This window comes from Grampus griseus (assembly GCF_964374135.1).
Source record: "Grampus griseus genome assembly, chromosome: 2".
Lineage (NCBI taxonomy): Eukaryota > Metazoa > Chordata > Mammalia > Artiodactyla > Delphinidae > Grampus > Grampus griseus.
Genome location: NC_139018.1, coordinates 125,718,622 through 125,742,695, shown reverse-complemented (window position 1 = coordinate 125,742,695; position 24,074 = coordinate 125,718,622). Strand labels below are relative to the sequence as shown.

The window sequence follows — 24,074 nt, the reverse complement described above, 5'->3', positions numbered from 1 at the left end:
GGGACGCCACAGCACGGGGAAGGAAGGGCCAAAGGCTTTTCCTTAGCCTTCTGCCCCTCGGCGTGTGACGCCCAGGGCCGGGGGAGATTCCGCGCCCGCTTGCCCGCAGTCCCGGCACGGGCCGAATGGGGCGCGGCGGACGTCGGTCCTGCAAGCCCGGCCCCGGCGTCTGGACTCTAGGCCGAGGCACGTGGGCAGCGACGCGGGGCCTCCCCGCGGGGTCCCCGACCCCAGACGCGGCGCAAGGCCCTCAGCGGGCGGGCGGGAGGGCGCGCCTTCCCGGAGCGCGGGGCGCGGACCGAAGTTGGGCGAGTGCACGGAGCGTCAGCGGGCCGGGGGCGGCAGGTGCCGCGGGCGGACTTGCCAGCCAGCGCAGCAGCCCCGCGCCCCCGATTCCTGCCCCGGCCCGCTGCCCGAGTCCTGGGACTTCCGGGGCCCGGCGGCGTTTCGGGAGCTCCTCCAAGGGCAGCCTCCCGGGCGGGGAGCGCGCGGCGCGGTGGCCGGGCGGGGGGTGGCCGGGCTCCCGCAGGGGCGGCGGGCGGGGTGGGGTGAGGCGGGCCGGCCCCCTCCCCTCCCGCCAGCCCTCCCTTCCTCTAGTCCTGCAGCCAATTAGACAGCCCCCTCGGGCGGGAGGCGTGGGGCGCTCCATAAAGCGGCGCGGAGCTGTCACCCCGCGAGTAGGCTGCGCACCGCCCAGGCCGGAGCAGGCGCCGAAGACTCGGGCGCTTCGGACCCGGGAGCGTGGAGGAGCCATGGCCACCACCAACGGGGCCGTGGAGAACGGGCAGCCGGACAGGAAGTCTCCCACCCTGCCGCGCCCCGTGCGCAACCTGGAGGTCAAGTTCACCAAGGTGAGACGGGCTCGCGTCCCACCCGACGGCCGCCTGGCTCCGCGCTGGGCTGCCCGGCCACGGTGGCGGGGACCAGGGGTCAGCAGGCCAGGAGCCCCGCTGCTCCGCTCCGAGAGTGCGGGGAGCTGGGGCGGCGCGCCCTCAGCTGAATTCGCCCGGCGCTCCTGTGACTCGAGCCTCTCCGCTCAGCCGAGCCCTCCCGAAGCAGCGTTCAGCACTGGGCATGCCGGGCGGGAGTCCACCGCGCACCCCCAAAAGGGACTCCAAGATTCGCACCCCCAGACGGGCTCTCGGGCGCGAAAACCGGGCGAGGGAGGCTCTGCAGCGGCCGCGCGGTGCCAGGCTGAAGCCCGGTGCGGCCCCGACGTGTCCCTGCAGGGCCCGCTTTGAAGGCGAGCGGTGGTGCGCCGTGACTTGGGCGCGGTGGTCTTCCCGCAGACCCTGCGGCGTAGTTTCCGGGGCTGAAGGGGTCGAGCTTCGAGAAGGTCAGAGGGTCCCTGCAAACACCAAGAGCCGACCTGAGAGGTCAGGCTGCCTCGGGAAGTGTCCGGAAACGTCAGCGGGAGCAAGCGGAGAGAAGTTGGGCACCTCCTGTGCTTAGCTCTTACCAGCAGAACGAGGGCTAGTAGGAAGGTGCTCACTGATGAGACTGTCCCGGAGCCCAGAGACCTTGGTCTTGGCAGATCATGGTCTCAGATCTGGGCCTGGGAAACCGCGGGTGGCAGGGCCCCATTGCGCCGCGGAGTCCCGAGGCTCGCTGTCCTTTTTGCACTGTGGGCTAGGAGGCTGGAGCACCGGCAAAGCGGTGAGAACACCTGCCTAGGGCAGAAAGGAAGATGGCGAGGCCTGGAGCCCGGGCTGAGCAGGGCTGGGAGCTCTGTTGCCAGCAGGGAGCGTGTCCCCTCCGGTGGGAAGACACCCCGAGGCTGTTTGGAGGCCGTTGGGCTGGCTCTGGGGGCACTTCAGGGGTGCAGGCCAAGAGCCACAGTTGGCTTCATTTTGCCCAAGTTTGTCTCCTTTTATTTTTGCATCTTATCCATTGCCCCCAACTCCAGCTGACATAGCACTTAGAAAATTCCTCCATCAATTTTACTTTCACAAGTAGCAATTATGTCTCTCAAATAGTTTTAATCAAGCAGAGAAAGTTGTGGGCCACTATGTGTGGCCTTCAGATTTTGATCTCTTGGCGCTTATTGTCGACTGGACCTCTGATCACATGACATTAAAATTAACTGTTTCCAGAGGGCTCTGTAACCAACAGAGACACTTCGATGGAGATTATTTTTAATGTAATTTCCTAAGTAGTATCAGCTTCAAAGTGCAAATTCCAACTCATATTCTGGGAACAGTGAAAATAGTACCTAAATTTTTTTAGCCCCTATCACTCGTGGTGGTCACCTGTTGGTGGTAGTAGCGTTTTGTTTTATTTTTGTTTTATTGGATTTTAAAAAACAGTATAGAAACCAGAAAATACATATATTATTTTCCTATTCCTTTTTACATTTTTTTAGTGCTATCAGAGCAATGGAGCCACATATGGAAAGTTACCTCTCTGTCTGCAGTTCTTTCTGCCCCTTCACAAGTGTAAATGCAGCCTTTAAGTAGAGAGGTGGATTTTAGCACATTCACAGAGTGACCGGTGTTTGTTGTCCTGCTGGCTGCCCCCTCTTCTTAGTGGAACAGAACGGGTTGTGACTAAGGCTGAGGGAAGGGCATGAGATGGAGGGGGCTGGAGAGCCAGGATCCTTAGTGGCTCCTAGGCAATGATGACTGCGGCAGCCTGACAGTAGGCTGCTGTACCTTCCTTTCATCTGGAGGGCAAGGCCTCTGTCTCTCTGTCCTTGCTCCAGGCCCATCTCCACAGAGGCCTCCTCCTAGCAGTTGTGGGGTTGGGGCAGCCTGTGTGGTTGTGACTGAGGGTGGGGAGCCCAGGCAAGCAATGCTTAGGGAGCCCCTGGCTGCAGAGGCAGCCCACAGGGCTGAGGAAAGAAGCGGGAGAAACAGAACTACAGTATCGAGACCCCCCGAGGCCCCCGAGGCCCCCTGGCTGTGGAGTGTGTGAGCAGTAACAGTCTGTTATTTTTCAAACCTGACTCATGGTGCTTCTTGTTAATGGAGGACAAGCTGGAAATGGTGGGTCTGAGCCCCAGCCTTGGGGGACCATTTCCCAGGGTAAGTCCAGACTCCAGAAGGACGAAATTCCTTTGTTCTCATGTTTTAACACTGGGCTCTGCTCTGTGATTTTGGTGAGGGGCCGTCCCCCCCAAAACCCCCACATAGGTCTCAGAGGGTAGCAGCCCCTTTCACTTCATAGGGCCCCTTCTTTTCCTTCCAGTAGCAGAAATTCTTTTTTAAGATTTTCTGGCTCATTAAAACACTGGTTTTTATGATCTCTTTAATGAAAAATAAAATTCACTCAGATTTCCTTTTCTGAAAATATGCTCCTTTTGAGTATAGCTGAGGTCCAATGGAAGCTTCTGTAAGTGGCGTCAGCAGAACTCACTTGTGTGACCACCACCTTCGCCTCTTCTGGGGCATCCGTATCTTGACAATAGCTGTGGTTTTCCAGCTCAGTCTGGATGGTATACCATTCCATTCCTTCAAAATGTGAGTCCCATCCACTCAATGTAACATAATTTTATTCCTCTATAAGTTTTGTTTCATACCAATTCACAAGTCAAGGGGAACAGTTTTTTTCTAGACCCATTTTCCTGTTTTGGGGTTCAAAACAATACAGCCAGCATAATTGGTAGGCCACACTTACCCCTTCCTCATTTGTGTTTTTGTTTTCTTTTATTGGAGAGAAAAAGCAACAGTAGAAACCACTTACAAAATTACTTACTAATGTAGTATAAAGAAAAAATTTTTGCTAAATTAGAAACATTGTGATGGGAAAATATGAGTAGAGTTGAGCCGTCTGAATTTTTTTTAAGTTGCTGGTTAGAAAGGACTATGGATCAATGTCATGAACGACCAAGTAATTTTTTTTTTTTTTTTGGAGGAGCATGCTTGGAGATGAAGTATAACAGACATCTGATCATTGCAATCTGTTTTTATCCCCTTATTTATATTCTCTTCTACCACCTTCTCATTTTCCCTCCTCCTTGGAATTGATACCAGGAAGGTCCTAGAATCAGCAGTTTTCACTGACAGTCTCTATTATCTAACCCACGAAATTTCATCTTCCGACAAATGGGCCTCTCTTCCTGGCTGCACTTTCCTCCCCACGCTAACTTAACTCCTCTTCTCTACTTATTAATTTCTCACTGTTACCGAGTGATTGCTTGCTGGATGGCAAAAGTGAACTCTTGGATTTGGTTTCAGCTGGAAGAATAAACCTGTAATTGTAGCCTGGCCTTTTCCGCGCGCTTCCCTGGGGGCCTGGCCTCACGTTGAAGGCGCTGAGCTTCCAGAAGTCAGATGGGCACATCCCACGGTCGAGGGTCACTCTCAGCTCTGGACCCCACACAGGGAGGCAGGGGCCCTCTGCCCACCTGCCCAGCCAGAGCTGGCCTTCTGTGCATTGTCCCCACTGCAGTCAAATTTCCCTGCTTTCCAGGGAGAGTTATCAAAACAGTGCACCAGTGGCTTCCCAGAGCAGGCTTCCTTCCCTGTGAGCTTAGGATTTTTTACAGGACAGCCCAGGACAGAGAACATAGTCAGGTTGCACACTGGATGAGTTGGCTCCCCTCTAATCCATCCTCACTGGGGAGTCAAGTATTCCGAATGAATGAAATTCACAGTCATTGAAATTAATCCTTGTAGTGATGCAATTCTCCCTTTAAATGACTCAAAGATATGCATATAGATATAGAGATAGAATAAATGCGTATAGAGATGTGCATATAAACATATGCATATAGATATAGAGATGGAATCTGATGAGCTAATTCTGTACTTAGAAATTATTGATGGCATTTTACTTGATGGAAATGCTTCTAAAGCATATCAGTCATGTTTGTGACTGGGGTCTCTCTGATGCCACGATGGGCTCTGATGACAAAGGTGTCCCAAGCTGGTACAGCAGGAGATTGCCTGTCCTCTCACTGGGTAGCCAGGACCTCCATTCTGTCAGAACATGTTTTATGTATTATCTGTTACCTCTGTTCCTAGTTCTTTCCCAAAAGCCGGCTCTTTTAATGCTTTTTTAAGGCAGTTAGAACTTAGGGTAAACTAAGAGTAAATAGTACACACATTTCAGTGCATGGACTTGTGAATTCTTTTTAGTTTGCTCATGATGTCTTTTTCTTTTTAATGTCTCTATTCTCGGCTGTGTTCTAGATAACTGAGTCTCTGAACTAAGTGATTTTTGTGAGTTAATTCTTTGGTTCTGGATATAAGCCGTTATTTGCTACATATGTTAATATAACCAGAACATTTCCTAACACAGATATTTATCTTTGTATTCCAATACTGGCTTTTATTAAGCCCAACATGAAAATAGACATTTTAAAGGGAATGGGGGAGGGGGGCTGATGTGCATTAATGAGGGCTAAAGGGTTATAGTAAGATCCTTGTATAATGCAGTTCCTTGGTGATCTGGCTGGGGCTTGCAGCAGGAAAGAGGGAGAAGGTAGTGCTCACTGCTGACATACTCTTCAGGGACAGGTGGATTTCTTGGCACCATATATATATACACATATATATATATGTGTGTGTGTGTGTGTATATATATATATATATATACACACACACACACACATATATATATATGCATGTTTAATCTTCCCCTGAACTTGCTGAGTGTGTAAAATTCAACTTATACCCTTTATGTAACTAACCCTGCTATTTCCCTGTGAATCCATCTTATTGTTTAAAAAAAGAGAGAGAGAGCTTCCCTGGTGGCACAGTGGTTGAGAGTCCGCCTAACGATGCAGGGGACACGGATTCGTGCCCCGGTTCGGGAAGATCCCACATGCCGCGGAGCAGCTGGGCCCCGTGAGCCATGGCCGCTCAGCCGGCACATCCGGAGCCTGTGCTCCGCAACGGGAGAGGCCACAACAGTGAGAGGCCCGCGTTCCGGAAAAAAAAAAGAGAGAGAGAATATTTTACATTTTTTTTTTTTTTTTTTTTTTTTTTGCGGTACGCGGGCCTCACCGTTTTGGCCTCTCCCGCTGCGGAGCACAGGCTCCGGACGCGCAGGCCCAGCGGCCATGGCTCACAGGCTCAGCCACTCCGCAGCACGTGGGATCTTCCCGGACCGGGGCACGAACCCGTGTCTCCCGCATCGGCAGGCGGACTCTCAACCACTGCGCCACCAGGGAAGCCGAGAGAATATTTTAGAAAAAAATTCTAAATTAGTTTTATTGTGACAAAATGTAGTTCTCTGAAAATGTATTAAAAGTCAGGAGACTTGGATTCTAATTCTGAGTGTGCTCCCGGTTGGGCATGTGGCTCCATCCCCCTTCCAGGTCCTACCTATAAAAAAGGCAGACAGGTAGGTTGGAGGGACAGAAGGAAAAGACGTTACCTAAGGTCCTCAGTATGTTGGAATTATATGATTTTGATTTAAGCCTAATGCATTACAACTTCCTTTCCTGGTTAGATATTCATCAACAATGAATGGAACGAATCCAAGAGTGGAAAAAAGTTTGCCACATATAACCCTTCAACTCTAGAGAAAATATGTGAAGTGGAAGAAGGAGATAAGGTGGGTGCCCCCCCTCCAGTAATTCAATTACAGATCACTAGAGGAAAAGGAAACGCTTCAGCTGAGTTATAAGGCAGAACTGGCCCACACTGAGATTGGACCTAAGCGAGCTGCTTCTCAGACACTTGGCCCAGAATGGGATCAATTAGGGACGATGTGCTGCAGAGTCACTCTCCTTTGATAGATGTTTCTCCATCTACGAGGATGACCTCAGCTATCCTTTTCACGTGGCTTAAGGAAAGGTTTTTATCAACTGTTTGATACTGGTGGCATTAAATAATCTTTCCAGAAAGCATTTCCGGCTGTTGTGTTTCACCAAATGCAGCATTCTGGCAGGAGACACTTTAAAAAAAAAAAAGACTTGAAGGAAGAACGACTTGCTAAGTCATGCAGAAGTAATAATGTCATGCAACTGCCAGATTTCTTTTCTACCAGAAACTTAAATTATCTTGTAAAGCTATAGTCTATAACCGTATTTGATAGTGCAGGGTATATTTTATAAGCTATATTATATGTATACATTATATATGATATATATTATTATATATAAAGCTAAGGGACTTCTGGAGGTGTCCTTGATACATTTCAAACCATAAAGTATCTTTTGAATATGTATCATTGGGGGAAAGGTTGAAGGTACTGCTTTTGTAAGGAGCGAAGGGAAACGTAACCCTCTCCTCAACCACTAGAGTACTCATCTGATGTTCTTAAGTGTGTAGGTAATGTTGAATGTGAACAGGATGAATGACACATGTGTAAAATAGGCTTGAATTTGATCCTACTAGTGATGGTTTTGTGATAGGTATGCAATGCAGAGTGTTTCCACCTATACATACCCTCCCATGTGCAGCGCCCCATGCTAAGCTCTGTTTACAAAGATACTAGCACTGAGGAGCTCGTGTGAAGATGTGAAGGTGTAGGGGTGGAGCATGATGCAGAGCAGGACTCCCAGGTGCAGTATACAGGTATCAGGGAGGAGAGTAAGATCCCTGCCCCTGGCTCTGGCTCGTCCCATGGTCCCAGTGACTGCTCCAAGCACCAGAAGACAGAGGCTGCCCTGTTCCTGCATCTGGAGAGGTCCTGGCCTCCACTCCAGAGCCTGGGACAAGGAATTCAAAGACCTAATATCTCCCTTGCCAAAGCTTCTGCTCACCTCCAAGCCCACTTTGGAGACACAGAATCTTGGTGGAGTATCCCTCTTGACTGGTGCCAGGTGTCCACTGCTGGCTGCACCTCCCTAAGGAAGAGAGGCTCAGAGGGACCTGGGGGGTGAGCCCCTGCCCATCAGCAACCAGAGCCTCAAACCCCATTTTCCTGAACATAAGAATGGGTGTCAGGGAATTCCCTGGCTGTCCAGTGGTTAGGACTAGGCGCTTCCACTGCAGGGAACCTGGGTCTGATTCCTGGTTGGGGAACTAAGATCCTGCATGCCTCGTGGCATGGCCAAAAAAATAATAATAAATAAAAATTTAAAAAGAATGGGTGTCATTACTCTAAACAGCTCTCATTCTTTCCCAGTAAAGAAGAAGTTTTGATTGTAATTCTTCTATCAGTGCATAGATGATCCAGTTCTTTTTCTATAAAATCATCACAGTTCTGCCCTCAGAGGGTAGGTGAAGTGAGGCTAAAGGGAGAAAAAGTCCCTGATCCTCCCCATCTAGGGACTTTTTCAGTGTGGTCAGTTCTGAGATCCAGAGGAGGACTCGTACCCCCGTTCTTGCTATTGGACTGCAGTCCTCAGCTGGAGTAAAATGCCAAGACAGACATTTCCCACCTAATTGGTGAGCTGTGGGAGTGTGTTTGTATCCACACTGAGATAGCAAGTAGATGATCTTTTCCTACTTTGGTCACCAAGAAAAATAATTAAGGTCAGTGGTTTTATGACTATTTTAAATGCTTTGCATAATCAGAAGGAAAGTTAATCTTTGGCCATTGTAGAAAACTTGAAAGACTTAAGATATAAAGAAGAAAAAAAACACTTGAAAGCCCCCAGCCATTAAAGTGATTGGAAACCTAGCTTTTGCTCTGAGCTGCCTGCCGCCCCTCCTTCCTCTGCAGCGGGCGGAGACTCTGCTGTTCTCTGACAGCTGAGCCCTCAGCAAAAGGTGACACACTCTCTCTATTGTTTCGGCCGTGCAGCTCGACGTAGACAAGGCCGTGGAGGCTGCACAAGCCGCCTTCCAGAGAGGCTCGCCGTGGCGCCGGCTGGATGCCCTAAGCCGCGGCCGGCTGCTGCACCAACTGGCGGATCTCATGGAGAGGGACCGCGCCGTCCTGGCCGTGAGTACATGCACACAGGGGAGGCGTGGGGCCAGCCAGCCTCCCCGAGGGCCCACCCCCCTCAGAGTGTGGGAGAAAGGACCTAGGGTGTTGTTTTGTGTGGCGGTGTTTTGGTCCTTTGAGGTGTGGCTTTCCGGCCATAGGCAGGCATCTATGCTATTGGACGCATACTTTTTGTTTTGAAGTCGGACTTTTGTCCCTTGCAGCTCATCTTCTTGGCCTGGAGGAAGTTCAGCTCCATTAGTGGTTCCCAGACTTGAGATGTTCACAGACAGCTAGGCTGGGCTGGGCTGTATCCTGGACCCACCTGCACAGTTATGAACTTAACTTGTTTTCTTACGTGAACTCCCTTTTAAAGTGAAATTTAACCTCATCCTAAGTGACAGTATCCATGAAATTACAGGTTTAATGTGGTGGTGTATTTTTTCTAATACTTATTAAAATAAATGCTACCACTTGACATAGAAAAAGTGTCCCCATATAGCTTAAAAATCACCCCTATTTCACCCCTGAAATGGGCAGTGGTGAGTGTGTGTGGAGTGATGGTGAGGGCAGGATAACCTAGCTATAGGAAACCTCAGAGTATGAAAGACCTAGGTTCAAACCCCAGCTCTGCCACTTACTAGCTGTGTGACTTTGGACAAGTTGCTTAACCTCCCTGAGCATATGTTTCTTCATGGACAATATCACAAATAATGATATCTGAGTCTTGTGAGAACGATCCATTTAAAATCCTTAGCAGTCCCTGTCATGCAGTAAGCACTAAATAGATGATAGCTATTATTAGTAATGCTATCTCAGGCTTCCCTGGTGGCGCAGTGGTTGAAAGTCCGCCTGCTGATGCAGGGGACACGGGTTCGTACACCGGTTGGGGAAGATCCCACATGCCGCGAAGCGGCTAGGCCCGTGAGCCATGGCCGCTGAGCCTGTGCATCCGGAGTGTGTGCTCTGCAACGGGAGAGGCCACAACAGTGAGAGGCCCACGTACCGCAAAAAAAAAAAAAAATATATATATATATATATATAATGCTATCTGAAGACCCAGGTTCTAACCTCAGCTACTTGTTCTCCTGGCCAGCAAATTTCTAGCACCTTAGTTCCCCAGCTGCAAAACGGGGATCTTTATTCATCCCACTGCATGAGGTTGGCCTGCTCTCATGAGATGGGCTATGAAGACATTTAGGAGTTGTAAGTACAGAATTGAACGAGATCCTCAGACCTTCTTTTGGTCTTGCGGTGGGTGCTTGATTAGAGGAAATCTTGGGGCCTCCTTGTGCCTTGAGGTCCTTTGCAGCCTGCACACACAGCCCTCATATGGCTCAGACTCCTGTGTAAAACTTGCCCCAGACCTGGAGGCCCAGCTGGTAGGAAAGGAAATCTCCTTTTTGGTCTCTGATTTGGAAAAATGGTTTTTTCCTTTCTTGATCTGATGCTGGGAATGAGTAGTCAAGTGGACACCTGCATGGAGGTCAGTCAGTGCCAGCTAGGACTCTGAAATTGCTCTTGACCCTGAGTGTGTGTCTTGGGGTGGAGGGTGGAGAAACTACATTTCGGGTGCTCCTCTGGGGTGCGTTGCCCTGAGGGTGCATCCACACAGAGAGAACTGCACCTTCCTTCCGCCCTCCCCAGCTGGCCAGCCTGAACCCGGATGAGAAGAGCTCCCTCCCAGGGTCAGCGTCTCTCTCCGTAGAGCCTCTGGTTTCTTCCTGCAATGAAAGCCAGTCTCAACTCTCAAGCTGCCAAACTGGCTTCTTCAAAAACATTTCTGTTTTCACCCAGCATGAGCTCATCGGTCTGCAATGTCCGTGAGGACTAATAGCAGGCGGGAGAGGATGTGCCTGGGCACCCTCCCCACCCTGTCCTCAAGTGTCAGTATCATCTTGGGGAGCAGTGGCTTCAAGGCCACCTTTACCTTCAGCCCTCCTGGCTGTCCTGGCAAGACTGGTGTTAAAGCACATAGAGCAAGTCCCCTCTGCCATCTGACCTCGCTGCCCACAAGAAATAAGACCCAGTTCTTCGCCACATTGTGAAAGGGACAAGAGAATGACTGGCAAATACAGTTTTTAAAACCCAGACCACATCACGGGAAAGCACGCCCTTGATGGGGTTTTCCTGCATTCTCCCGCACAAAGTGCCGCTTTCCATCATGTTCTCTTGCCAGTTTGGTGGCTTTGACAGAGCTGGGCATTTACTTTGTGTTCAGTGTTTGGAGACCATGTGGCAGATCCAGCAGCCTCAGCTCTCTCCCCTCACTAAAGCACCTGCACCCAGACTCTGGCACTTCGGGCGCTCATCTTGGGAGCCTCGAAATAGGGGCTGTCCCTGTTTGCTGTCTTCTCAAGCAGAGCCCCACTTCTGAGCCCCTCATTTAAGCCTTGGCACTGGGGCATCTGAGGCATGTCCCACAGCACTTTTCCTTCATTCTTTACTATCTGAGGGTTACCATGTGTTAATTTTTCAAAAGGCATATTTTTCTCCTAAAATGTTAAAAGAAATAAACTTAGAAGCAGCTGTGGTTCCCACATGGTCCAGACACAATAATTGTGTAGAAGTCCCAATGAGTAGCTAACACTTGATCTCTCAGATTCAGGCCTGTGTACTCACCTGCGAATCTTTTTTGATTTTTATTTTTTTAAAGAACTTCCTTTCTAAACCTGTTGTGACCCAGTTTTGCTTGGACAAATTCCATAACACCAACCTGGCAAATTCCTGTTGTCATTCCAGTAAACAAACGTGACTAAGTTAATAATAAAAAACAGTCAATGCTTGTTGAATGCTCATCAGGTACCAGGCTTATTGTGGGCACTTGACCTGTAGTATTTATTATCCTATTTGGAGAATGCTGAGGCCCAGAGAGTTTAGGTAATCTGTCCTAGTTTATCCAGCCAGAGAGGGTAAGCCAGGGCTGGATGTGGGCAGTAGCTCCAGGCCTCGCACGTCCCCACAAAGCTCTGTCCCAGTCTCCTGCCTTTCTCTCCCATCCCAGAAAAGGGCCAAGAGTAAACTCCCCGTTCCACTGACAGACATGTGGATGCTGTATGGAACAGCTGGGCCCTGGAGAATTTTGGCATTATTTGCAATTGTTGGGTTTCCCCTGGGAAAATGCAAGTTCCAGCTTAGCATGTAAATCACTAGGAGCCAAAGGTACAGTGTACTGGCTGTCACACTGTCCTGACTTGGTCCCTGAGCAGCATCTGCCAAGGGTGAGACACACCGGAGACCCAGACCAGCCCTGTCATCTCTAGCAACACACAGCCCTGTCTCCTTGCTGTCCCCAGCTGAGGATTGTGGAGCACCTGTCTGGCCCTAAAAGGGAAAATGACAACAATAGTCAGAGCTGTTAATTATCATCATTTGAGCAGTGGACAGTGCTGTTAGTGCTTTATGTATAGGACAGTGCTGTTAGTGCTTTATGAGGTAGGTGCCATTACTGTTATTGTTGTTGTTTTGCAGATGAGGAAACTGAGGTAGGGAGAGATTCAGGGACTTGCCAAGGCCACTCAGCTAGGAAAGTGGTTGCCTCCTGTTCAGAGAATTCTTGGTTCATTCCTGAAGCAAAGATAGAGTAGCCCCAGCCATTCATGCGGCCATCCTACATCCTTTCCAGATGCAAATGTACAGGGGCAGCAGCCTAAAAAGCAGTCACTGCCCTTACTGAAAGTCAGATGCCCCAGATTCAGTGCCAGCCATGCCGCCTACCCTCTGGATAACACAGATGAGTTTCTGGGCTCTGTTAGCCCCTGTGTCTGCACCTTGAAGTGGGAGCAGAGCCATCCATCTCGGAAATGAGGCATATGCGAGTGCACACGGAGAGGCCTCTCTTCCTTTGTAAATCATTCTCTCAGCCCAGTGACTCTAAAATGAGAATCCTGCCCTGGGCTATGTGTCAGGGTGGCCACTTCCTGCAGCCATGGATGACGGGAGGTTTCAGTGCTGGGCTCAACTGGGGCCGCTTGTCTGAGGGACAAAGGGGTTCTCTTCAGCCCAGCTGGAAACAGAAAAGAATCCCTGCCATTGAGTGGCTGTGCGCTCGCCTGAGGAGTCGCCCCTCACCACCAAAGGCCAGTCTGCTCCCTTCCCACCACGCAGCGCATCCGGCTGGCAGCCCAGTGCGGGAGGAGCTTGGAGTGCATCTTTGTGCTGGTGGCACGACCCCTCTGGGCTCCGTCACTCTTTCCACAGCTGTGCTGGTCAGCAGGGCCAAGAAGAAGGAACCTGCGTCCCCCTTTCTCTTTTGTTAGAGGAGCCGGCCCCTCCCCAGCCACCCCCCCAAGTCCTTGAACCTTCTGAGAGCTCCCCGGAGCGCACAAACCCATGTGTCCAGGTCCCACTGCTGGGGCAACAACACTCCAGACAGATGACAGAAGACCAACACTGAGGCGTATTCCTTCCCAGCGAGGCTCCAAACCAGCCTTGTACCCTCTGTCCTTCGTGGGGACCCGTGCCTGTGCTCTGGCCAACCCTCCAGGCTGAGGTGTTTTGAAAGAAAAGCAGTCCTTGACAGCCTGGGACAGGTCTTATCTTAAATGAGGTATCTTGCTTTCTGATGAGTCCCATGGCTGTGAGGTACTGAGAGCAATGTTCTAGGATTCTGCTCTCTCTCCCTGCCCTGTCTTTAACAACCTGACGGTTAAAAGGAAAACTGTGTCTTAAAAATATTTTGTCTTATTATTGCAGACCCTGGAAACGATGGACACAGGGAAGCCGTTCCTTCACGCCTTTTTCATCGACCTGGAGGGCTGTATCAAAACCCTTCGATACTTTGCAGGGTGGGCAGACAAAATACAGGGCAGGACCATCCCCACAGGTGAGCCAACTCAGGACTCTCAGCCTCGTCCGGGGTCTCTTAGGGGTTCTGTCTTCTCACTCCTCTAGCTAGCCTCTTCAGAGCACCCCCGGGTCTTTTCCCCAGAGCATCCTTCCCACACCCAAAAAGGAAATGGCACTGTGTCAATCCTTCCTCTAAGGAATTTTACTTTTGAAATTGAGTTAAAAATCGCTGCATTATGGAAGAGATAGGACTTAGAGCTGACACTTGGTGGGCTTCTGGGTTTCTTTCTTGTCTTTTTACTCCTTAAGATCCTTAACCTAGTTTCATGCGAGCACGTTCTCTGTTAATCTCTTTTCCAGATGACAATGTTGTGTGTTTCACCAGGCACGAGCCCATAGGTGTGTGTGGGGCCATCACTCCTGTAAGTATGGCAACTTCTCTAGATAGATCTGTATAGATCCCACCCCATTCCCCTGTGGCCTTTGGAACCAATTTCTAGTGGGTTTTGATTCGATTGCACTGGTATTAATTGAGCATTTGCTCTGTGGCATGGAGCTTGGTGCTTGAGGGTCATCAAGATGGATCAGACCCCATGCCTGCTCTCAAGGGGCTGATTCCAGGAGTGCAACAGGAGACACATGGATTCAAACCAAAGGGGTCAGGGATGGCCAGCTCCCCTCGGGCAGTGGTCTCTCAGCTGGGCCTTGAGGATAAGAAAGAGTTGTTCAACAGGAAAAAGGGGTTTCTGAGCAGTAGGAATGGCCTGAGTGAGGGTGTGGAAGTGTCTGGACTACTTGGAGGGCAGTAAAGATAGCTGGTGAGGTCAGAGCTTAGGTGGGGACAAAGTGAGGAAGAGGAAGAGCAGCCAGCAGGTGGTGCTGGCTCAGCATCCAGTATGCCTTGCTTCCCAGGGCCCAGGACTTTATTCACTGGGCCATGGAGAGTCTGGCAGGTGCTGGGGATGCTATGATGCTGCCATCTATTGGAGGAAACACCAGGCCACTGCACCAGCGGGGGAGGCGGGCGGCAGTGTGAAGAGGGTTGGAGAAGGGCTCTGCAGGGGCCAAGCAGACGTGTCCTTCAGCCACCAGTCTTGAGAGCCGGGAAATAGTCAGGCCAAATGTGCTCTTGCCCATCAAGTTGGGAGGGATCACCTAAAGATGGGTGTAGAGTGAGAAAAGAAGAGGGCCTGGGGCCAATCCCACAGACCACCAGGGAATCCCATGGAGAAGCCTGAGCAGCCAGAGTCAGGGGCCTCCCAGGGATGTAATACATTTCCAGAAAGAGACTGTAGTCAGTGGGGTCATCTCCTATGTAGGAATTCAAAAAGACAGAAACACAGCTGTTAGATGTGCTTCCCAAGAGAGGCATCGAGGGAGTTGGGGCTAATGGAAAGGGAGCTGGGCACGTGGGGATGGCCCTTCCAGAAGCTGCAGTGAGAGAGAAGGGAGCTGCTAGAAGAGGCAGAGGCCAGGAGAAGATGCAGATTTGCTTGTAGGTGAGGAGAACTGATGGCATTTATGTGCTAAGGAGTGGGGATCCAGAAGAAGAGGGAACCCCGATCACTATTGGGGGAACCCTAAGACAACACCTGCTGTCATTAGCCAACCACACAGGCCCCTGGGAAATGGGATGTTATATTTGTTGTCTAGTTGTAGGAATTCCAGACAGAGCTGGGGGGAGAAATCCAGCTAGCCATTGGTCAGCCCTGCAGGGGGGACGTCATTGGAGTATAAGGAGCCAAACGGACTGTTTGGGGGGTCGGAGGTGAGGCACGGCTAGAATCAAGCTAACTGCGCTCTTGGAGATGCTCGGTTTCATCTCGTCTCATCAAAGATGTTACTTAGGCAAGCTGTGTAGTGGAGGAAACAAGCCTGGGCATGAATCCTGGCCTTCGTCTGAGGCACAGTTCCTCCGTGCCTCAGTTCCCTCTTCTGTCAACAGGAGCGGTAATATGACTGCCCAACGCAGGTGTGTGGGGATCAAATGAGTTCAGATTTTGGAACCGCACCTGGCACACAGTGGACACTCAGTGGGCGAGAGTGCTTGTCAGGCCTGATGTCACAGCAATTTCGATATCCCTGCCTCTGGGGTGAAAGGATGACAAGAAAGCATTTCCCAAGGTGTATTTCACCAAACACCCATTCGGTGGGGGTTAGTATGTGTTCTGTAAAGAGAGAAAGAGATCCTGTGGCGTTTGCGTTTAGGAGAGGCGGGGCTAATTTCTGTGGGACTTTTCGGAGATGTTAACATGCTGATGGCATTGTAAACCTCCAAGAGGAGAAGGTAGTACACCTATAGCAGAATCCTCTTTGCAGTGACCACCTATTAGCATCTCCCAGAATGCAGTTTAGGAGGCGCCAGGCAGGAATGCAGTTCTGATCATCGCATACTCCTACGTTACCTCCTATATCCCAAATCTAAACCATGCAAAGCAAGTGCTCCATGGAGGCATCGCAGGGCCTCCAGGACAGTGTAGTAGTGGATCTGGGCCCCCCAACCACTCTGTGTTCTGCTGCAGTGGAACTTCCCTCTGCTGATGCTGGTGTGGAAGCTGGCACCTGCTCTCTGCTGTGGGAACACCGTGGTCGTGAAGCCAGCGGAGCAGACTCCCCTCACGGCCCTCTATCTCGGCTCTTTGATCAAAGAGGTAAGATATCCAAAGAGAAAATATTCTGTGTCCTCAATTACATTGCCACTCCCAGGAACCAGGCCACCGTCACAAGATGAGTCTGCCCCATGGAGCTGTGCTGTGCTTGCCAGCGCCGGCCAGCTCCTGGCCGAGTGGGAAGGGAATGCCTCCTGGGTTTCACTTGGCAGCCGCTCATTCCCTCTCCTGCTTGCGGTCACTGAGATAGAAGAGACTCCATTCCTCCCACTGATCCTAATGAGAATGATTTACTCTTATTATGAGCTCAAACCCATGGTTTATGACCAAATATTTTGTCTAGAGAATTTACAGGAGGGTTACTTGGGAGGCAGGTTCTTTGGGCCCTGCACATGTGGTGTACAAAATGGTCCATTCTTCTTGTGGGTGGGTGATCTCGCCAGCTCCCCCTGGAGGGGCTACTGCTGAGCCCTGAGCCTCCTCACCAATGCTCTGCTCTCGGGTGACCGTCCTCTTCGTGGCAGCCACCGCGTAGGGAAATGGACAGCCCAAAGGGACACCTCCTTCCAGACACACCTGGCAATGTGTTTCAGTCATTTTGTCCCCAACTCGTATGTTGCAAAGAGTTTTAAAAAGAAACTCGAAGAAAAGAGGGATAGGAAGTAAGATCCATTCATTCCACTTCTCAGCTGGGCTAATACGACAGGAAAGCAAGACCTTTATTACTTAGATGTAAGGCTGCAGAGCCAATAATTGACCAATTTCCCACTTTCCTTTGACCCGTGATGTAGGACCTTATGACATCGTAGTAATCAGACTTACAGATTCTAAAGTCACAACTGTTTCAAAAAGTGTTTAGGAAAACTAAAGACTCAAGCACGATGTTGTAAAATCTTGCCTTACTAAAATAATGTGTTTTAATGAAGACACTGGCATCCCCCAGGGGTTCAGCATGCCCCAGTGGTTCAGCATCCCCCACCTGTTCATTTGTGGTGCTCTTGGTTAATAAAGAGGACCCAGCATATGAGGAGCACCAAGCATGAATGTGAAAGAAAAGTCGCTCCCTACCTTCAGGATGTGCTGGCTCTCGGCGTGACCCAGGTTCAACAGCAGGGATTCTGAGGGAGTGAGACCATATTGCCATTTGGAACATTAATGGGGCAGATTTTAAAAATGAAAGCTGAAGCCCAGGAAGGGTATTTTGCAGGTACCTCCGAGTTGGGGACTGTGACCAAGGTGTCCCTTCTCCCCCCAACACACAGACAAACACACACACACACAGACATACAGAGACAGACCCATATAGACACAAACATAGACACACACAGAGACAGACCCATGCAGACACACACACAGAGACAGACCCATGCAGACACACACACACACACACACACACACACACACACACACACACACACAGAATGGTGCTCTGCTATGAAATGGCCACTGCCGTTTTGCTCAGAAGCCCTTTGGGGTAGGCAGGGCCGCCCAGAAGGAGGGTGTGTGCCTTGCCTTGGCCCTACCCGCACACTGGCTGACTGGGTCTGGTCTTGGGGTGGCGATAGGAACCGGGCCCAAGCTTCCAGGTGAGGGTGCTGCTCTGCTCAGGGACCTCACCCAACCTCCTCTTCTGAACACCATCTCAATTTCCTCCCAGGTGGGATTCCCTCCGGGCGTGGTGAACATCGTGCCAGGATTTGGGCCCACGGTGGGAGCAGCAATTTCTTCTCACCCTCAGATCAACAAGATAGCCTTCACTGGGTCCACAGAGGTAACCCTCCTCGCCGACTATGGGGGACAGTGGCTGTCGCTGAGAATTCTCTGTTTAGAGGCTAAACTATGATGACCCCATTTTAGTACATATTTGTACTAAAAAAAATAGTACTTTTTTTTAACAATCAGTTAAAAAAAAAGTTACTGGTCCAGTTTCCAAACTAAATAAATATCTAATTCATTTACTCAGAAGCCTCAGAAGAAAATATTCATAGATAAGATAAAATAAAAATTGAAATATCCATAGGATAAACAGCATAATCAAGGTTAAAAAATAAGCCTAAGGTGATTGGCAATATTGTAGTATTGATCGTACATTTGAAAGTGTAAACTTTTGTTTCAGAAATTCCATTTTGAAGCAACTACTATTCTCATGAGCATTCAAGGACATACTTTCAAGTATATTGTATCCATCCTATATGACATTTTACAGCCATTACAATAAGGAAAGCTGTCCATGATCTATTGCTGAAGCACAAAAAAAAAGTAAATTGTAGGGCTTCCCTGGTGGTGCAGTGGTTGAGAGTCCACCTGCCGATGCAGGGGACACAGGTTCGTGCCCTGGTCCGGGAAGATCCCACATGCCGCAGAGTGGCTGGGCCCGTGAGCCATGGCCGCTGAGCCTGCGTGTCCGGAGCCTGTGCTCCACAACGGGAGAGGCCACAACAGTGAGAGACCCGCGTACCAGAAAAAAAAAGTAAACTGTAAGAAAGTATATACTATATATATGTATATACCATTAGTAAAAGGGTGTGTGTAGAGAAATAGAAATTACCTGGAAGGACTCCCCCCAAAAATTCTTACTGTGGCCTCCTCTGGGGCAGGTCCTGGGGCATTAACAGAGTGAGGGAAGATAAAAACTTTCCCCTTTAATTTACACACATCTATATGTGGGAATTATTTCTAATGAGAAAGTACTTCTTCTGTACTTAAAAAAATAAATGGATAAAATTTCCCCAGCAGTAAGTGCTCCCATCTCCCTCCTAGTTTAGTCCAGCCAGAGGCCCAAGACCCAATCCTATGGCTGCTGGACAATAGCTGGAAGACAGGGGACTGAGGGGGACGGAGGGGCAGAGAGGGTCCTGCCCCTCAGCGGCTCCTATGTCTTCCCAGTCTTCTCACCCAACAGCAGAAGCATCACTGCCCCTGCCCCTGCCCCTGCCCAGCTTCTCTCTCTAGGCGACTGCAGGGCTACCCATGGGTCCAGCCGGGTGGGGCTGTCACCAGGCAGCCAGCACAAGAAGGTGGCTTCTGTGACCCCAGGGATTGCTCAACTGACAGGCATCTCCCTAAGAGGGGTGCTTCCCACCGAGGCCCCCAGCTGTGCCTCAGCCTCACAAGAGATCGCAGGCCTACAGCAGGCTGGTTTGCTTCAGGTACTCTCCCTGGAGACAGTCCTTATCACCTGGATCAGGCCATCCACACCTCCTTCAGGCCATCACCCAGGAGCTGGCCGAGTTTTAAAATGCACTCTCGGGGACTTCCCTGGCAGTCCAGTGGTTAAGACTTCACCTTCCACTGCAGGGGGGGCGGGTTTGATCCCTGGTCAGGGGGCTAAGATCCCACGTGCCTCGCAGCCAAAAAACCAAAACATAAAACAGAAGCAATATTGTAACAAATTCAATAAAGACTTTAAAAATGGTCCACATCAAAAAAAAAAAAAAAATTAAAAAAAAATGCACTCGCTCCTTAGTTTTGAGGAAATAGCCTCAGCCCTGAAAGAGCCTAGCTCTGCCTCCTGCTGGCTATCCAGCTCTAGGCCCCTGTGTGCACACTGGTCTCTAAGAGTCTCCCAACTCAGAAGTTGGTGGCACCCGGCCCAAGACAAGTCACTGCTGTGTGCTGGGCCAAGCCCACCTCTAGCAGTGCAGGGGATGGTAGGTACATGCGGGAGGTTGGACATCACAGTTTGTTGAGTGGTCCTCCCGTTACTTCATAGGAAAGCAATTCTCTCCCTACCCGCTGGGGGCCCTCAGTCTTAGGGTGTGTTTCCCATCCTAAAGGTTAACTCCCCTATTTCCCTAATTCTCAGAGGTGCCCTCAGATTATACCAAAGGACCACACAGACCAACCTTCCCTTGGTCCCTTGAGCTGGACCAGCCTGATGCCGGGAGGGACAGGCACCAGGACAGGTGACAGCCAGCTCCACCATTAGCCAGCTGTGTGGCCGTGGGCAAGTCACTGAGCCTTCGAAGGCTCTCCGTCCACCCCAGTACGTGGAGCAACTCAGATCCGGGATTCCAGCCATGTCTGATCCGAGAGGGAATGCTGGGAGAGGCCAGGGGAGTGAGGGGGCAGCATCAAGGCCCAGGGTGCCTGGGTAGGGAGGCCGCAGCCCAGGCCATGCCACACTCATGCCTCCAGGCTTGTCCAGAATGTGTGGGCCACATCCAGCTGTGTCCAAGGCTTAATGTGGTCTGGTTTTTATCCTGAAGGTTGGAAAGCTGGTTAAAGAAGCCGCCTCCCATAGCAACCTGAAGAGGGTGACACTGGAGCTTGGTGGGAAAAACCCCTGCATCGTGTGTGCTGATGCCGACCGTGAGTCTCTCCCCTTCCGGGCATTGCTGGGGCTTTATGGGACCCGTAAATCTCTCCCCACTTCCTTGCCCAAATCAGAACCAATTGAGAAAGACAAGCACACACACAATGGGGATGTTTCTCCACCTCGGGTTATCCCTCCATAAATAATAGGCAGATGGAGATCCAAACGCCAGCTTTACTGCTGGTAGAAAGCTGCGTTGGAGGAGGACATGTTTCCTGTGGTAGCCAGAGAGGCCGCCTGTTTCTGCCCTTCATGAGTTTGCCTTCCCTGTCCTTGCAGAGCTGGGGCCATGACAAGCGGGCTGGGGTTCTTCTCCAGAGCCCCCTGTGTCGGGGGAGAGGGGGAAGGCCAAGAGGAGGAGGAGAAGGGCATGTGCTCCCCCCACAAGCATTCATCATTCTACCCTCCAAGTCGGTACTTCCTATGATGCTTTCAGGCTCTCGAAGACTTGAGATATTTCTTCCTTCTTTGTCTCAGATCTGACAAAACAGAGGCCAGTGGCAGGTGACCCTTAAAGATATCCTGCTGGCCTAGGTGCTGTCTCTCCCTTCACTACCTCTTCCCTGGGAAAGCCACCCTGCCCAGCAGCTTGGGGGCAGTTTGTGTCTCATGACATAATATTAAAATAGACACTCTTCTTGGTTGTCATGTCCAGAAGAGGGAAGGAAGGGCCACATCAGACATTCATCGACCTGCTGACATGGTCCGCTGCCAGATTTTTGGTGTGACTTCCCAAGTACACTAAAACACCTTTGCCTTAAAGAACAGCCTCCCCCACCTGCCCACTGGTGCCAGGAATTCCTTTCATGGAGTACAAAGCCTTCCACTCCACACTCAGATAAGTTTGGAATTGCAAATATCCCTGAGAAAAATGATCCTAGCACAATTTCTCGCCAAGGTGTAAATAACTGGTTTCAGTTCTACTCCTTGAAGCTGGCTTTCAATGGGAGAGGACTGGGTGAGGAAACAAGCCCCAAGGAAAGAAAGGGAGGCTGGGTGTGAAGGTGGACTGCTCATTTTTGCCTGGTTTGGTGCTCCCTGATGGAAGCCTCATCAGTGTTGCTAGTGGTCTCTGGAGCCACACGGAACAGTACTGGGTATTGCCCCACTGTGACCCACATTTGGAGTTCCAAAGAGCCGGACTCCTGTTTTGCATTCTTGTGCCTCCATATCTGGGTGCCCCTTCTGCTCACCCCCTCAGCTCACCCTCTTTCCCTCCCAATGAGGAAAACTACAGCTGAAACACAGGACTCCTGTCTGAGGGTTGGTTTGATAAGGGTCATGTGAGCAAGTGAGGTCATGGGCAAGTGAGGTGAGGATGTGACAAGTCTCTGTGCTCATTAGTGCAGTAAAGACACTAAGTCCTGCAGTCAGGGGACCTATTTAACCCCAAACTCCATGGATCGAAAAATCCCCTTTCCCATGCTCTCTGTTTGGGAAGTGCTGAGCAAAATTAATTTCTGAAACGTAGCCATCCCGGGGCCTGTTTTCTCATGTGGGCAATTAGAGTTGCAGCTGTCGCCAGTCCGGCCTTAACAACTTAATCGCTTCCTCTTCCCTCGCCGCCCCCTCTCTCCAGTGGACTTGGCAGTGGAGTGCGCCCATCAGGGAGTGTTCTTCAACCAAGGCCAGTGCTGCACAGCCGCCTCCAGGGTATTTGTGGAGGAGCAGGTCTATGATGAGTTTGTCAGGCGGAGCGTGGAGTTCGCCAAGAAACGGCCCATTGGAGACCCCTTCGACATCAGGACCGAACAGGGGCCCCAGGTAACCTACTGACGTATCAGATCTTGAGGTGCACGTCTGGGGGCTGAACCAGGCAGGCCTCTGGCCCTGGCCCTGTACAGCTCTGGTCCTCTGTGACTCCAGGGGACTCCCTTACTCACTTGCCCAGCCACTTGAGGCTTTTGTTCAGACGCTGATCAACAGTTCACTCCCATCAGGTCTTGGTAGTGTTATGAAATGGGGGTGTACACACAGAGCTCTGCTCTTTGCAGCAGATAATGCTGAGCTCTAGGCCTTGGTGGAAGGGAGGCATTCCCGGTTCATAAGTCCATGTGACTGCACCCTCCAGCCAAAGGACCAACCCTTCTCTGAGCCACCAGGGTCCCCAGGAGAGAGCCTCAGGCAGAGGCTGTCTTGCCTGGCTGGGCTCCCTGCAGAAGCGAGTTGTAACCCTGGCTAAAATGCAGCAGAGTACAGGTGGAGGCAGCAGCTGGAGCCAGAGGCCTCAGCCTGGAGGCCCTTGAGCTCATGTGCATTATAGGACAAAGTGACCATCAGAAACCAAAGAATCCCACTGGAAAGGGCTCGGAGGATGGGGATACATCTCCAGGCAGTAGGAACACATCTCTGGAGACCTGGTTTTTGAAGCTAACGACAGGATGAAAATGATCATAACCACGAGGTTTAATAACCTCTTTAAGAGGGCAGGTCCTGTATCACTTTCTTACTAAGTATGCAGTGCGGCAGATGGATAAATATTTAAAAGAGGGCAGCCTGACCATCCCATGCATTATTAAAATGGAGTTCAACAGCAGCCTACTTTGCTTGTAGCCAAAGTCCTGCTCCAGCCAGGAAATTTCAAATCACATGTCAAGACTCACCCAATTTGTGTCTGTTCCGGGAGCTGGCTACTTACCCACTGCGTTGGCACCACGTGTTTCCACGGGAAGCCATGGATCTGAGGGCAAGTTTGGCTCTGTGATTTTGTGAAAGCCACAAGCTCCTTCCAAACCTCAGTTTCCTCATCTGGAAAATAGTGTAATTGATGAATATTATGAACATTTCAAGGCACTTAATACGTTTTTATTTTTTAAGGGGGGGCATTAAATGGCAGGCCCCCTGATCTAAGTGGCAGCAAATGTCTGTGCATGACTTCAAGCCACATCAGTTAGGTCTTGCTTAACCATCTTGGCTGGGGATAGGGGAGGGCCATGTGGAAAAGGTGTGTTTCTGGCTATAGTGCCCACCCCTGCCTTGCCCCATCCCACATGCTCTGTGGCTCTGGAGCCACGTGACCCTGGTGGAGAGAAACATCTCCACTTGTGGCCAGCACTCCGCATCCTGTCAGACCTCAACCCCAAACCCAGCAGCCAGTGACACAAAGTTGTCCATCGGCCTTGGTTGGATTTCAGGTATGAATACAGACATGGCCACAAGTCATTATCAAATCTGCTGTGATTGTAAAGCTAACCCAGAATCCGTGGGAAATATGTGAGCTGATCCCATTCTAAGGAATCCCTTTTACCCCATCATTATTCATAAGTCTCTTTCCAAGGCTTCAGGCTTGACTTTTGAAGCCAGATATAGAAATCTCTTCCAAAACAGCACAGTGGTGTTGATTTCATCAGTGCTTTTGATGCTGCTGCTGAAAGTCCTTTTGAAAACTCACTTAAGCCATCTAACCTCAGCATATTATTTTAGGATGTTGTTGGGGTTTTTTTTTCTGCCAAAGTGCTTTTTCATCTACGTTAATAAGGCTTTACTCCAAGAGGATTTACAGCTGTCTAAATAGTTCTGTCTGTCTCATGCCTGTAAAACAGCTAGCTGACCAGATAGGTGTCCACTGCAGGCAGCCAGAACACTCCAGAATTATTCAG

General features: G+C 50.5%; 1 protein-coding gene across 1 annotated transcript in view; it reads left to right on the top strand.

Moving 5' to 3' along the window:
* Positions 1 to 691: 691 nt before the first annotated feature.
* ALDH1A3 (aldehyde dehydrogenase 1 family member A3) overlaps positions 692 to 24,074 on the top strand; it is a 36,005-nt gene continuing 12,622 nt past the window's right edge. The window contains exons 1-9 of the mRNA XM_082648270.1: positions 692 to 851; positions 6,397 to 6,501; positions 8,641 to 8,781; positions 13,459 to 13,588; positions 13,912 to 13,973; positions 16,074 to 16,202; positions 17,818 to 17,931; positions 20,369 to 20,471; positions 22,055 to 22,239. Coding sequence (XP_082504396.1) covers positions 753 to 851; positions 6,397 to 6,501; positions 8,641 to 8,781; positions 13,459 to 13,588; positions 13,912 to 13,973; positions 16,074 to 16,202; positions 17,818 to 17,931; positions 20,369 to 20,471; positions 22,055 to 22,239 — 1,068 coding nt within the window. The 5' untranslated portion in view covers positions 692 to 752. The remainder of the gene's footprint in view (positions 852 to 6,396; positions 6,502 to 8,640; positions 8,782 to 13,458; positions 13,589 to 13,911; positions 13,974 to 16,073; positions 16,203 to 17,817; positions 17,932 to 20,368; positions 20,472 to 22,054; positions 22,240 to 24,074) is intronic.